Source organism: Rattus norvegicus, chromosome 1, assembly GCF_021556685.1.
Source record: "Rattus norvegicus strain SHRSP/BbbUtx chromosome 1, alternate assembly SHRSP_T2T, whole genome shotgun sequence".
NCBI lineage: Eukaryota > Metazoa > Chordata > Mammalia > Rodentia > Muridae > Rattus > Rattus norvegicus.
In genome coordinates this window covers 123,269,101-123,285,116 of record NC_141534.1, presented here as the reverse complement: position 1 = coordinate 123,285,116, position 16,016 = coordinate 123,269,101, and the positions used below count along the sequence as shown (strand labels likewise).

General features: G+C 35.4%; 1 protein-coding gene across 43 annotated transcripts in view; it reads left to right on the top strand.

Moving 5' to 3' along the window:
* The window catches only part of LOC134483395 (uncharacterized), a 235,289-nt gene that overhangs the window by 11,245 nt on the left and 208,028 nt on the right, over positions 1–16,016 (top strand). For all 43 annotated transcript variants that reach the window (XM_087600715.1, XM_087600861.1, XM_087600727.1 and 40 more), the window contains exon 3: positions 9,601–9,697. Coding sequence is in view for 3 of the 43 variants with exons in the window: in XM_087600941.1 (XP_087457067.1) it covers positions 9,682–9,697 (16 nt within the window). In the remaining 40 variants the exon portion in view is untranslated. The remainder of the gene's footprint in view (positions 1–9,600; positions 9,698–16,016) is intronic.

Here is a 16,016-nt window from a genome sequence, read left to right as displayed (position 1 = left end):
AATGTCCACATATAAGCAAATATATAATATACTTGTCTTGGTGGTCTAGAAACTTCATTCAGTATGATGTTTTCTAGTTCCATTCATTTACCTTTGAAGTTCAATTCTTTTAGGGACTGAGTTTTTCAAATATGAAAATGTAGACGGAAGGTACCATGTTGTAACCTGTAATTCCACACTGAGAGAGATGAACTGGGACTACCCGTCTGAGTACACTTTGGATTAAACTAGTGAGAAGGAACCCTAGGCTGCAGTTTGGGAGGATGCATCACAAATCAGCAAAAGAAGTGAGTTTAAATGACATAAATAAACAAATAACTACTTTATCTGAGACATAATTAGAGTAAAATATTTTTCAGTAACTTTATATTGCATGCTCGAAAAAAAGGATAGAACAAATCAGATGAAATGATATTCATTCTTTTCTAAACCATTGAGACATAGGGACGTTGCTCAGTCTAGGATGTATGCCCAGGATATGGCAGCTCCTGGGTTGGAACTTCACTGTTTCAGTGAAAGAAATAATTTGATTCACCAGTGAGTTGAAAGAGTATGTAAAATGAACTCCAATTAAAACAGAGTTCTATCCAGGAAGGCATCATAGTAGAAATAGAGGATTGACTTGCACAAGTTTTCCTCTGACAAATAGAAAGAAATTTATCCTCTGAAGACTTGTTTAATTAAACGTTAATACATGAAGATGAAATAATATCAATCTGTATAAGTTTTTGAATTAATAATTTTTGAAAATTGATTTTTTTCAGACAATATATTCTGCCTCATTATTTCATCCTTCCTGATTCTTTCCATCTGGAAAATGACCTATTTCCTCATGTTCTCACCCCACCCCTTAGAAAACATGAAAAGAAAAAGCTAACCTGACTAAAATCCAGTCATATAGTGGTTGCTTACTCCCTTGAAGGTGCCACGATTGCAGCATTGTATCCTGTACGCAGCTGAGTGTGGTAGGTCAAATAGTATAGAGGTGGGTTGGTGTTTAAGTTTTCCCTCAATAACCCTGCCAAACACCTTTCAGTACCAGCAAAACTATTGAAAAGGTAAATGTTTTAGTGAGGCACCTGTTTGTCTTCTCTATGTTCAAAAGAAATGTAGGTGTTGTCTTCAACAATAGAGCCATCACCAGCCGTATGCAGCAATCAGTAGCTTAGGCAATAGCTTGAAGTGATTGGAGTATTACAATGAGGACACATTGGCCAAAAAATATAGTAGATAGAGCCAATACATGGGGTCGGAGATTTCATTTGGTGGGAAGAGATGTCTAGTTCTATCATTCTCTCCCATTTTTTAAATATCCTTTATTTTTTATTTATGTTATATATTAAGAACTGATCTGACTCCTACTTATAGCTGACCCTCTTAGTATTCCACTCTCTCCTTTTCATTCCCCCATCTCCATTTATTTGCTACATTCCAATGTATCCCCCAAATATGCCCCATAATTATTTATATTGTTTCTCTACCCTCATAAAATCCTTTCCTCCTGCCTAATTCTTGTATGCCATTGTCAGGGCTTAAAATATCAAAAAATAAGCAGATCCATTCTGTATTTGTCTTTAACGTTCTGGATAACTCACAATGAGGTTGTTGTTATTGTTGTTTTTGTTGTTGTTGTTGTTGTTGTTGTTGTTGTTGTTGTTGATGATGATGATGATGATGATGATGATGATGATGATGGTGATGGTGATGTTGCTCAGACCCTTTCAAATATATCAGAAAATATAAGTGGATCACAGGTAATAAGATGTTGAGGTATTAACACGATTGTGGTTTGATTTTTCTCTGTTCACATCATTGATTGCTTCTTCTCTCTGGAGGTTAGAAAGTACATTTTTAAAGGAGCCCCCTTTTCAAAATGAGATGTTAGAGTTTTATAGAGAATTTGGATTGTGAAAGACTTGAAAATGGAAATGCTATTGGGTTTTTAATTCCAAGGACAGACATGTTTGATATTCAACCTTTGGTAAAATATTTGCCTAACATAAACAGATTTGAATTTGACCTTCATCACAAATGCAGATATACTATACACACAAGGAACAACAGCAGCCCGGAGGTAGGGACAGAGTAATATGATGCTGAAGGTCATACTAACCATTAATCAGAACAGCCTGAAATCATTTTAGAGAAAAAGTGATATATGCTTTATGTGCTTGTATGCTATAAATATGTAACTATATTTTGATTTTACAGGGGTAACATTGAAAGTATTGACTTGAGGCTCAATGACACTTTAAGGTTTTAAACATGGTTCATTCTATGAAAAATAATGGGGTCTTTTAAATTTGTATAGTATATTTTTATTATAAATTGATTGTAAGTCTGTGGTGACAAGGAGTAGAATGCAGTGGTTTCAATGAGATGTCAATGATTAGTTTGTAATTTTTAAACAGTTGACTCCTAGTTGATGATTGTTTGTGGAAGGTTTTGAGAGAAGTCTCTCTGCTTCTTCTCTGCGGTTTGAGATATAAACAGCTAATTCAGCAACCTGCTGCTTATCACTAGAAATACAGGAAGAGAAGAAATAATTTTTGCTGCTATACTACAATTTGAATTTTATTAATATATTTTTCTTTTTGTTACAAATTCTAAAATGTAATTCTGGCTGTAAGTATACTCATAGTAGATTCTCTTCCTATGACTCTAAATTGTTAGATATAAGGGCATGTGCCAACATGACTGGACCTTTTCACAAAACAAAAAATTCTAAAAGTAATTAATGATCAAAGTCAAATTCACATTTACAAATCAAATTAAAGCATTCAAGATATATTGACTTACATATTAATCATCATTCAAGAAATAGAAGCAAAATATTTACTTCATATTTTTGCCCAACTTACTCTACAGAATGTGACACTGTCTCAAATTCCAAAAATTAAACAGAATATGAATAAAAGTAGAAATAAAATGAAGGAGAAAATGAGGAGGAATCAGAGTAGAACAAGGAGGAAGAAGATAAAAGGAGGACTCCACTAATCAGAGAAATTGAAAAGCTCATAAAATGTGAGTTTCTTCTTCACTCCTTCATAAAAGGGGAAACAAGAATATTCATAGCTGGGGATATGGAGGCAGAGTTTGGAGCAGCAAATGAAGGCCCCCCGTTGGAGGAAATAAAGGACTGAAGGATCTGAGGCTTGGAATGCCATAAGAACAACCATGGCAAAAAACAGAGCTCCCAGGGACTAAACCACTACTTAAAGACTATACATGGACTGACCCAGGGCTGCAACTGCATAGGTAGCAGAGAATAGCCTTGTTGGACCACCAGTGGAAGGGGAAGCCCTTGGTCCTGCCAATGCTGGACTCTCACTCTAGGGGAATGTTGGGGGGAAGGCAGGAGGGACTTGATGGAGATGAGAACACCCTTAGAGAAGGAAGGAAGGAAGATGGGATAGCGGGCTTATGTCTAGGAAACCGGGAAAGTGAATAACATTTGAAATAGAAATAAAAAAATCCAGTAAAAACAAACAAACAAACAAACACACAATAATATGATAAAACACGGGGATTTCTTTCAGTGTTTTCAGTGTCCTGATCACACATTGACACACAGTACATGTATAAAATGCAAAAACATTTAGGATTCCTTTTCTTGTTTAGAAAACCATACATTATTGTTGCCATTATCCCTTACATAAAAACCATTATTTTTAACCCAATAGCTGGCAGATTAAGACGGAACACTGTACATGTAAATCCAGTGTATTCTGCACAGCATCTTCCTGTCCAGAAAAAAAGCTATTGATGCAAACATTGCCTCTCTATATAGTAAATTACTATAATTGTGTACTTGTTACCAAGTATCCTCTGACAATTTTAATAAATACAATACTACGGCATTGTAATTTCACAGGATTTTTAATATTAGGAATCAATCTTTGAAAGGTATCTTTAAAATCCAGATTGCAGAATAATCTTTGCAGCAAGTCTTAAACCTCTCCAGCATTGACAGAAGATTCAGAGGGTCTGATCTGCAGTAGCCCAGCCTGTTTTAGAGTGGTCTTTCCTTCTCTCAATATGATATGTATTAATATATTGCCATCCTTATCTGCTCAGTCCTATATTGAAGTAAAGTTAGCCACACAGGGATAGCTTCTGAAAGTAATGCTATAGAATAGGAAGCTGAGTATTCCCGTATGCATTCAAAGTCACCTTGTTGTTTTTGCAAATGATTTCCTTCCTTGATTGTCAGACACAGGGCTGAGTGTCCAAATTTGAAGCACATTCTGTAATTCCTGATGCATTTCACTTTCCCAGGTACACTTTGTCTTGCAGAAAAGGATATTATTAAGTCAATATAATTTACCTTTATTGAAACATAAATAATTGTAGAATCATTAACATTCAGGAGCTACTCTACATTTTTGTTTGTACTCCATTTTCATATTCATTGGGCTTCAGAATCACCAAGGTTTAAAGTTGCATAGTGATGTTGAGTGATGATTCTTCTTATAAAATGTAATACTGCTCTGCAAAATTATTTCTAAGAACTCATGTCAGGAATCTCAAATTACATGTAACTGCATATCTTGATACATATACAGCCTTTAGCACCTAATACCTCTACACATATGCACACACACACACACACACACACACACACACACACACACACAGAGAGAGAGAGAGAGAGAGAGAGAGAGAGAGAGAGAGAGACAAAGTCAGAGACAGAGCAGAGACAGACAGAAAGACAGACAAAGAAAGGCACACCCACACAGACAGAAGTTCGGCTTAAAAATAAAGAAACAGAGTCTCAGTGATAGAGACAGAGAGAATGTATACATGTACACATAATTAACATTAAAATATAGCTAACTGTGGTGACATGTGAGTTTACATGTAGCACTTACAAGTCAGAAGTCAATAAATCTCTGAGTTAAAAGACAGCCCTGTCATAAAGTGAATTTCCATTCCAGCTAAATTGAACAAGTAAGCACCTATTTAAAAGGCAATCAAACAAAAAAGTAAATATATCAAAGTAACAATTTTTAAAACAGAAGAAAAAATCATCATTGAATCACAAACCAATGCTTTCAGTAAATAACAAACATTATGTTAATGGCAAGTGCTTCATTTACTTGAGCACATCAGATCCTCTAAAGATCCACTTACCAAGCAAAATCTGACTAATGCAGAATATTATTAAAGTAGCATCTTTTATTCTTTAGTGATTTCTCCTGATATTACAACTATCTAGTGGTTTCGTACATTCTCTAATTTTGTTACATTTTTCCTAAGCACTCTTTCTTTCCTTTGCATAGAGATCTAAATGTGAATATAATTCGATATCCTGTAGGCATCATTGCTCAAAAAGCACCTTGAATTTATCCCTGACCAATTTATACAGGGGTTTATAAAGACCCCCCACTTTCATACTAGCAATAAGACAACTTAAAGCTCATTGCAACCTGCCTTGTGTCATTAGCTTTTGAAAAGATTTTGAATCTCTGCAGCCTGGCAACCATACACGCATGCGTGATTGGAGGGTAATGCTAGCTCACTAGCACAGAACAGGGGCAGAGGACAATGTCATTACTTAAGTCATGCAGCAGGTCCTGTTCAGAGAAGAGGCACACAAAGATGCCTGTCAAAGCACCCTAGGACTGGTCAGCAAGGCAATGCAGCAAACAAGTTCAGCTCCCTCATATCCCCATAATTTATTTCATAGACGTGATTTTTTCACACTAAATATGGCAAATTGGTTGGAATAGTAGATTATTCTATACCTCTCAAGCCCTTGACTCTGAATAGTCAGATCACAAACCTATCAGATCAGGACCTGGCTTCCTTTGTCCTGTCCTGTGTTGTGTTTGCCCCAGTGCCCCTCCCCTTGAGCTGTCAGTCTGCCCTGTCACTTCAGCTCAGTTCTCTTACAGGGTGAATATTAGCATTTCAAAGAGCTGACAGTATTGTGGATTATTGGGGTGTGGGAGTAATGGCAGTCAGAAAAATAAAAAGGAATTTAAGTTCATAAATGGATTATGCATAAAAATTACATCCATAAATGAAGTTACAGTGGTATCTGGGTATCTGCCATAGACTGAAAGATTTGAAGGAATTAAAAACACTTGGAAGTTAACATACAGATTATCATCAGAGGGAAAGCACACAATAGATCACGTGGTTTGCACCTCCATTTTCTGAATAGTTAGTGATATCAGGTAAGAATGAGTTTTGATGTAATGTTAGTTACAATAAAGTATAAGTGTTTCAAAATGGCTGTAAGAAAGAGTAGTGGGCAGAGTGAATTTGGGTATGTGAACTTCAGGCGTGTGGAAACATATATATATATATATACACTTACAAACATACAATGCATAGAGTAATACAGAATGATAAACCATTTTCTTCTGTGATCACATAAGGTGATCCAATTTCAATGTTATGACAATGCTTTAGTGTCTTTTTAAAATTTGCCCAGATTCAACAATAAACTGGTGGATTGGAAATAACTTTCTTTGGATATGTAGTCTATACTTTGCTTTCATCCTCTGATATGCATGAATTTTATAAGATATGCAAAACAGAATGCAGATTTGGTTTTGGGCTTTTTTGGGTGGTTTGTTTGCTGGGGAGTTTGGCCATCCTCCATCGGATAAAGCCACAAGGGTGTTTTTGCTTTTGTTTCTGTTTGTATTATTTCTGGTCTTTTTTGGAATTGTATTTTGTTTTTCTTTATAAAATGGGGTATTTTAATTGAAAATTGATTTTTGTCCAGGTTTTCATTTCCATTCTTATTTATTTTTTTATATCATGATTACATTTTTCCTCTTTTTAACCCTTCCCAGTTTCTAACCACCCCCCCTCCCTTCCAGATCACTTCCCTTTCTGTCTCTCATGAGGAAAAGAACACTCAAGGGATAACAACCAAACATAAATAAAATGATATATAATAAGATATAGTAAGAGCATATTGAAGGTGGACAAGGCAATCCAACAGAAGGAAAATGAGCAGACACAAGAATCAGAGACCCAACTGTTAACACACTCAAGTATGCAAAAAAAACACTAAATTGAATGCTCTCAGATGTGTACAAAGGAAACAATGCAGACTAATAATAGGTTTGAGACACAGATTTCATCAAAGGCTTATCCTATTCTTTTATTCATTGTATTTTGTTTTTTATTTCAAAATGTTGTTTGTGTTTAAGATTTAAAAAATCTTAAATTCAAGACTATGTTGATCCAAGTCAAGAGCAGTCTGAGGGTTTGCTAAGGTTCTTGCTTCTAAACAGGTGTTAATTAATACAGATATAACAGAGTGGCAATATTCATTACAGTTTTGTTACTCCAGATATGTTATAGAATAATATGAAATCTGCCATGCAGATACCACCTGAACTTTGATCATTATTCAGGTTTATTTTACAGGGAATCTTTTTTGTCTTCATCTAGTTTTACAACACTATTTTTTTAATTTGTGTGATGAATATTATTGGTAATCAAATATATACATATGTAATATATATGTAATATTTTATATAACATGGTATATGACATATATTTTATAATATATGATATATAATGTTTTATAAATGATATTGTTTCTATAGCTTGTTACTCAAAGTATTTGTTATTTCAGGACATGAATTTTCATAATTATTTTATACTGCTACATTGCTAAATGTAATTATCAGAATTGTCAGTTTCCTGATGCCACATTTAGGAACTTTTATGCATAAAATCATATCATATTCAAAGGAGTCTCCTAATACTATGCTGAATAAGACAGGAAGAATAAACTTCCTTCTCTTGTTCCTGATTTTAATAAAAATGATTTGAGTTTATCACCATTTAGCAGGATGCTCCCTCTGATTTTGTTGTATGTTGTTTTATTTCTCTGAAATATGTTCTGTTTATCCTTACCAGTGACCCCATTTCTAAGGAAACAGGAAACTTGCTACTCTGGTAGCCATCTATGTCAGTAAGGATGTGTGCATATAGGGTTGGAATATTGAGAAGCCCTCCTTCTTCCTTTCTTGAATATTTGCTCAGTCTTTTGAGGAGCACACATGTAACCCTAACTTTAGGAGGCCATGTTTACAACAGCCGTGCCATTTATAGAGACATCCCATAGCATTTGTTCCAGTCCTCTAGCTTTTACCCATCTGGGGAGTTTTAGAATCCCCAACTATCTTGAGTACTGACTGTTGCTTATTCACAGACATTATGTAATTATGTATCATTGTGCCAACAAAACATTAGTAATGAAAGTGTTATCTATGGAAATAATCAGCAACACATACCAAAGGACATAGAAGAAATATTTAAAAAGGAATTTGACAAAATGAAGATTTAGAAAAACAATGTCAGTCTGTTCTCTACTAGGGTCTTTAAATTCCCTAGCTGAGTTTATTGATCATGTTTGTACTATCATTCAAAAATTCTGTCCTGTAGAACTGGCCTCACTTCTAATTAATAATGTGGTTGGTTAAGCACAAAATACCTTTGTACATTTGCAATGTTAATGCATTTTACCTGGCCATTCATTATTGTAGCATATAAGGATTATTAATGGATAAGAAAACCATTATTTTTTTTCTTAATGGAGCCTGAATATTGTTTTAGAGCATTATGAAAGATAACCACCAGGGAAACATTCCTGGATAGCACAAGGATGAATCCTCAGTGTCTAGCAAAGAATGTTTATTGTGTGTATACCTCATGACCTTATCATGAAATCTCCTGGAGCGCACTGAGGCTCTTTCCCATTTTCTCTTTTGTTCAATTATATCTGCTTTTTTATGTTGAGAGATACAGCATTAGGATTCATAAAATTATTGTCAAAATAGAATTGAGTTCATATGATTTGCCTGTCTACTGCTTTGAATAAAATCTTCCATAAGTGCGATTTCTATAATCAATTAGACTCCACAATATTAAATTAATTTCTCCTTTAGGAACCTTTCTATATTGGAAATAGTTTCATGGTTAGAGATGGTAGATCATGTTTATTTATTTCCCTCAGTAGTGGGAGTCAATTCACTTTACTCTATGGAAACCATATCATGCTGTCATGTTCTATGTGAGATCATATGTGAATTAGTCATGTCTCTTACTTCTGGAAGACATTGCTTCTTTGTTACATTCTTTCCATTACCAGGTGCTCTCTGTTTTCTCCCAAGAAAAAGATTCATGAGAGGTGAAGGGAGAGTATTAATAGAGAATTTGCATTTACAACTGAGTTATCAAATTTCTCTTAATCTCTATACAGTTTTCTGGTATGTGTCTCTGCCTTTGTTTCCACCAACAACACATTGCAGCTTCTGTGATCATGGCTGAGTAATATATTTATTAAAGGGAATGACGGAATATCTTTAGGGTTCTTTAAATTGGTACATTGCTTCTGCAGAAAAAATGGTGTTTGATATGCCCCTTGGTCCACAATCTACTTATTTCTCTTTTCTTGGACATATGAGGTCTGTCAGGAACGTGTCTCATGGACTGGGCAATAAATCCTTTCACGTAATTGTTACTCTCATCACATTTGTACAACTATTGCACTCGTGTACACTGTAGCCAGTCCACCATTGTAAATTGAAAGATTTCAGCTATGTTCACCTTTCCTTTTCTCCTCAGGAAATATGAATAAATTTTCCAATCCATGAACACTATCTAGAAGGGGTGAATACTCCCGTTAGTCACCAACTTAACTTCTTCATGTTCAATGAGATAGGTAAGTGTTGTTTCATCAATATGGTTCTGTCATCAGTTTTTCTAAAGCAACCAATGATGTGGGTAGGAATGTAAGTTGTTTGGGAGTTTCTGTGTGATCTCAGTCATCAAAACTTAAATAGATGTAACCCATACATGACACTGGAATGGCTTTGCTAGTGAGATATGGCAGTTAGGTTGTACTCTCCCCATTATTTTATGATGTGTTTTAAGAATATTCCATTAACATAGTATATATTAAGGAACCTCTACTGTAGTACTTTTCTATACCATTCTTCAGATAGTCCACAGATTCTGGTGTCCCTTACCCCACTTTCCTCCAAATCTGCATTTAATATTCTCATTCAACTACCACATTACACCACATGTCTCCAGATTTAATTATGTTTTAGTTATTCAGGAAAACCTTCTATAATTTCTAGTTCCTCACTCTATATCTTTCCACTGAGGATTTAAGGATACTTACATGCATTTGTAAGGATTAAAACCTAGGAGTTGGGGATTTAGCTCAGTGGTAGAGCACTTGCTAGGCCAGGTCCTGGGTTCTGTCCTCAACTCTGAAAAAAAAAAGACAAAATAACAAAACCTAAGAAGTAGTTTTAAGTGATAACATCCTAAATTTTTCTTTGGGGTTCTGAGTACCTCACTCAGGATGATTTTTCTCACTCAGGATGACTTTTTCCTAGTTCTATTCACTTAAGTAAGAGTTCCATGATTTTATTATTTCAAGAAGTGAGTTTCATTTCATGGACTTAATGTACCATATTTTCATTATTCTTTCAATTCTTTATGGACACAGTGTTGAGTGATATCTGGGTTAAGAAGACAGAAGACCAAAATGTGGATGCATAAATCCTACATAGAAGGGAGAACAAAATAATCACAGGAGATAGAGGAAGGGAGGGACCTGGAAGGAAGAGAGGAGGGAGAGGGGAAAAGACATGACAAGATCAGGTATTGGAAGCAATAGAAGAGAAATACAGAAAGTCAGGAAACTGAATAGAAATAATTAGCAGTGGGGACTGCAGAACTGGTGGTATCTCCTAAAAATTCCCGGTTGCCAGGGAAACAAGAGGCTCCTAGGACCAAACAGGGATGTCTTTAGCAAAAGTACCCCCAAAAAGGGAGATAGAACCTCTAGATACCACCTGCAGTAGATAGGCACCACCACTAGTTGAGGGATGGGGCCACCCACCAATCTCAAAAATTTTAATCTGGAATTGTTCCTGACAAAAGGAAAGACGGGCCCCAAAACTGGAATAGAACCTGAAGGCAAGGCCATTCAGAGACTGCCCTATCAAGGAATCTGTTCCTTCTGCAGACACCAAACCCCAACCCTTCTGCTGATTTCAAGAAGCACTTGCTGACAGGAGCCTGGTATGGCTGTTCCCTGAGTGGTTCTATCAGCACCTAACCAAAATAGATGCAGATACAACCAATCATCAGACTGAGCCTTTGAGACCCCAATGGGATAGCTAGGGGAAGGACTGAAGGACCTGAAGGCGATTGCAACCCCATTGAAAGAACAATATGATTTAAAAAGACCAGCCAGAGCTACCAGAGACTAAACCTCCAACAAAGAAGTATACCTGGAGATCCACGTGGCTATTGATTCATGTGTAGCAGAGGATGGCCTTATCTAACATCAACAGGAGGAAAGGGCCTTGGTTCTCTGGATTCCTAAGACCCCACCTAGGATGATGCTAGAGTGATGAGGCAGGAGTGGATGAATGGGTAGAGAGGCACGTTCATAGAGGCAAAGGGAATGTGGAGAGAAGGAATGAGATGGGGCGTTGTGGAGGGATAATAGATAAAAGGGATATCTTTTGAAGTGTAAATGAATAGAATGATGAATTAAAAAGTTAATGACAAGTTATTTGAAAAAAATCTTTCAATGTAAGAATGACCATGTCATTTTCCTCAGAATCCAAGGAGGTAGCAGTGCTATTGACAGCCCTAGATCCAGATTCTTCCCACAGTTATATCCATTAGTTCTCTCAGATCACTGCCAAGAAATATACTTGTTTTCAGTAATGCAATAACACTGGGTCTGTACTATATGGAAATGTACTGTATGATATAAGAACATTCATCACAAATGGTGGGTCCTGTTTGCCTCTGAATGCATGTATGCCTCAAAACTACCATGAGGATAGTTTATTCTTAAAAGTTTTTTTTTCACATCCGCATATTGGACAAATCAGTTCCTTGTTAAAGCAACCACTGAAGCCTCCTTCTAGGATGATTACACTAAAAAGGCTTCAACCTCTAACACACTATTAAACTATTAAAAATGATCCATCCAACTTGTCTTTCCATGTTAAAGATTTTTTAGTCTGCAATTTTCTATTAATCTTTGATAGGTTATGTTTTTTTCTAGAATAAAATTAATCCTGTTCCTAAAATATTTACTTCATTTCTTACAATCAAATATATATATGTATATATATTTGTATTCCATTGGTGTCTCCAAGGCTCAGTCTGATGATTGACTCTATCTGCATCTATTTTGGTTAGGTCCTGATAGAAACGCTCAGGTAAGAGACTTACCAGGCTCCTGTCAGCAAGTTCTTCATGAAATCATATATATATATATATATATATATATATATATATATATATATATATATATATCTTACAACTTATACCACAATTCTGAATTTTTCGAGCCTATTAGTAACGATTTTCACTTTTTGTTTGTTACCTTCAGGCCTTGTAATATATTTCTTGTTAAATTTTACTAAATGTTTAGTCGTTTTCTGTCCTTGGATTTTTATAATGATTCCCTATTCATACTTACTACACAAATGTTATTTTTTGATAGCAAAGCATCAATTTCTCCCAAAAGAAATGGAACTAGATATCATATATATGTAAAGACATAGGTAAAATATAGTTTTCCCATTGCCTGGCAAATCACCACGTCCCAGTGTGGAACTTCTTTCTTTGACTTCATATATGAACTAAACTACGAAATTCTTGTTTCAGAACACTCCTATAATATTTTGGTTGCAAAATCAGAGCGGATAGTTAAGGAAATAAATATTGTCCACTAATAATAAATAATAAGTTTGTGATCAGAAGTCTTCCAACTTCTGTCCATCCCTGGGTTTCCAATGAATCATCCTTTTCAGTCACAAATTTTCACCAAGAATCTTGTATATATTTTTGTCAAGACCTATAGAACATTCAAAGCCAAAGTTTTGAGTGGTCTCAATAGCCATCTATAAAATAATAGATTTTACATTTTTAGAAAACACATGAGGATGAAATAAGTATTACAAATATACTCATAATATTTTCTGAATTTCACAAGCTTATAGACATTGTCTGAAATTTAATTTTTATTTAGCCACAGGAATGCTTTTAGAAGTAGTCCTCTTACTTTTTCAAACTTAGTTCTCTCACAGTTTTATTTATCTCAGAGAAATGATTCTCCATACTATAAACCTACTTCCAAAATCACCCATATATCACAAGTAGATGATTAAAGCATTGTTTATAAAATTCAAATTTTGAGCACTTAATCCTAAGACTGCTCTCTCGCAAGAAAGTAACTCATAGATTAAACTGAAATTTATATAGCACCTAAGTTCATAATTTTCCTATTTTAGAGTTTTTAAAAAGAAACTGGAGCCCAAAAATGATTAATTTCAATATTAATTGTTTTCTTTATTATTTTATGCATTTCAACAATTTGAGCTCTCTTTTTTCAAGTAATACCAACATATGGTTAAAGGAAATATCATAAAATTTACATAGTATATTGGTGCTAGCAATTTGGAATCATGATGCATTACTCACATTGCCTTTACTGGTATACTTCGTTCATGTAAGCTCACAAAAGCATTAATGTATATCATGATGGTACTTTCTTCGATAGGCATTATTTTAATTATTTAATAAAACATGAATCCATGGACAGAACCATCCAATAGGTTTATGGAATCTATCAACTATTTTGTATATGTTTATTTCAATTTCACATAGTTTTACACAGAAATACAGTATGTGCTAAAACAGAAAATTGCATTTATTAAGGTATATAATATAAACAAAAATCCCTCCCTTCCCATTTAAAGAATAAACTATGCCTATACATTTTATACAAGGGTATGCCAGATTTTCTATTCTTTGAATATTTTCATGGGTACACTAAATTATTGGTATGATTATGACTTATGGATTGATTTAAATCAGCAAGACTTAGCATGGTAATAGCGGTAGATGTGCAAGTAGTATGAAGGTCCTGTTTAGTTGCAGGATCCTACTACAGAAAACTGTGCCAATTATGGGTTTAATTTTGGGACTCAAATTCAACTAAAAATGTTGGTAATTCTCATGATAGGCAGTTCATCACTGTATCAGAAGTATTCATTTGCAGGAAATATTTCCAAGCTTGACAAAGTGGTGACTATACTTCTTCTGCAGTAGCCTGCTTCATATATTCTGGTACTATGAAAGCTATCCACTAAGGAACACAGTAGAATCAAGCTTATTGGTCAATGCTTGATACATTCACTCTGTTCTTTGACCTACCCATGTGTTTACCTAAGCAATAGGGTCTTACTCTCAAATTCTGTGTGGTAACCGAGAAGGTTTGTAATGGGATGGACTGTATGTGAATTCTCTGGAAAGTAAATTCAAAGTAGACAACCCAATCTGGCACTGGACAATGTACTTGTCTGACTATAGTGTCCTGTGGAGAAACCATTGTCTTATTACTAGTTAACATTATTTGAAAAAAGTTCATATATATATTTGTGTAGAGAAGCCCCTCTTACAGAAGCTTGATTCCATATGCTTTTCTCAAAACGACTTTAGGGATATTTATCCTTCCTCACATTCACTCCTCACATCTCAGCTTCTACTAGCAGCACAATGTAGTTCAGTGGTTTGTATATGGTTGGCCCAGCTAGTTGGACTATTTGGAGATGTAGTTTTGTTGGAGTAGGTGTGTTCCTGTGTGTGTGGTCTTTAATAACCACATCTTAGCTATCTGGGTTCCAATCTTCTGCTTGCTGCTTTCATAATATAAGTGTAACTCTCAACTCTTACAGCCCCATGTCTGCCTTAAAACTGCTATGCTTCTACCTTGAAGGTAATAAACTGAACCTCTGAACCTATAAGTCGGCCGCAGTTCAATGTGATCTATGTAAGAGTTGCATTGCTCATGGTTTCTGTTCACAGAAGTAAAAGCCTTATTTAGACACTTAGTCTGTCACTAGTTTCCCTTCATATTTATACGATTGGTTTTTATAAACTCCCCTCCAATGAAATACAGACCCATGATATTATGAGTTTCCTGATGTGTATATTTATTACAAGAACATATATATATATGTATATATATACATATATATATATGAAAATAATTTTTAACTTTTTAAAACTTAATTTTATATTTTAATTCTTCCCTTTACATTGTGCTCATTGTCCCCCTCCCAAATCACCACCCCTCCCACAAACTTTCCCCTATTCTTCCTCTCCCCTTCTGAGCAGGTGGGGACTGCCTAGGCATCCTGCCACCCTGGCAATTCAGACAAAGGTGATTGCTGTTTAAGCCTGACAATTTGAGTTTGCTCCCTAGAATATGTACACATGCACATGTAGTGAACTGACTCTCCAAATTTTCCTGTGACCTTTACATGTGGTCATGGTACACACACACACACACACACACACACACACACACACAGAGAGAGAGAGAGAGAGAGAGAGAGAGAGAGAGAGAGAGAGAGAGAGAGAGAGAGAGGGAGAGAGGGAGAGAGAGAATAAATCTCTGAGTATCTTACGCTGAAGTCAGTGTGTACTATTCAGCAGTAGCCACAATATTGAAGAAAGCTGACTTCAGTCCTTTACTGTCTATAATAGTTATAACTCTACCAGCCTGTCTTCCACAATGAATCCTGAAGCTTGGAAAGGAGACAAGATATAGACTTTTTATTTAGTGACTGGAATTGAGCATTCTCTTGTTCCATGCATCTTGAACAGCTATTGATCTCTGTAAGGCATGATGTGACAGCAGACGAGTCTTCTCTCAAGAGGGTTGAAAAATACAGTAAGCTATGGGTCTAAGGATAAGTCATTAGGACTTAGATTAATACAGTGTTCATTTAGCAGAGTAATAACATTTGCCTTTCCCTTCTGGCCTATGTTCTGTTTGGCTACAGGTTTTTGATTCAAGTAACAGGACACTTTATACATTTCAATTTGGGGAACAAGCCTTAAATCCAACCAGAATGTAGTCTAGTTATTCTCATGCCACGCATACCACTATTGCATCAGTAGGCAATTTTCCCTGGCCTGTTGATGTTACA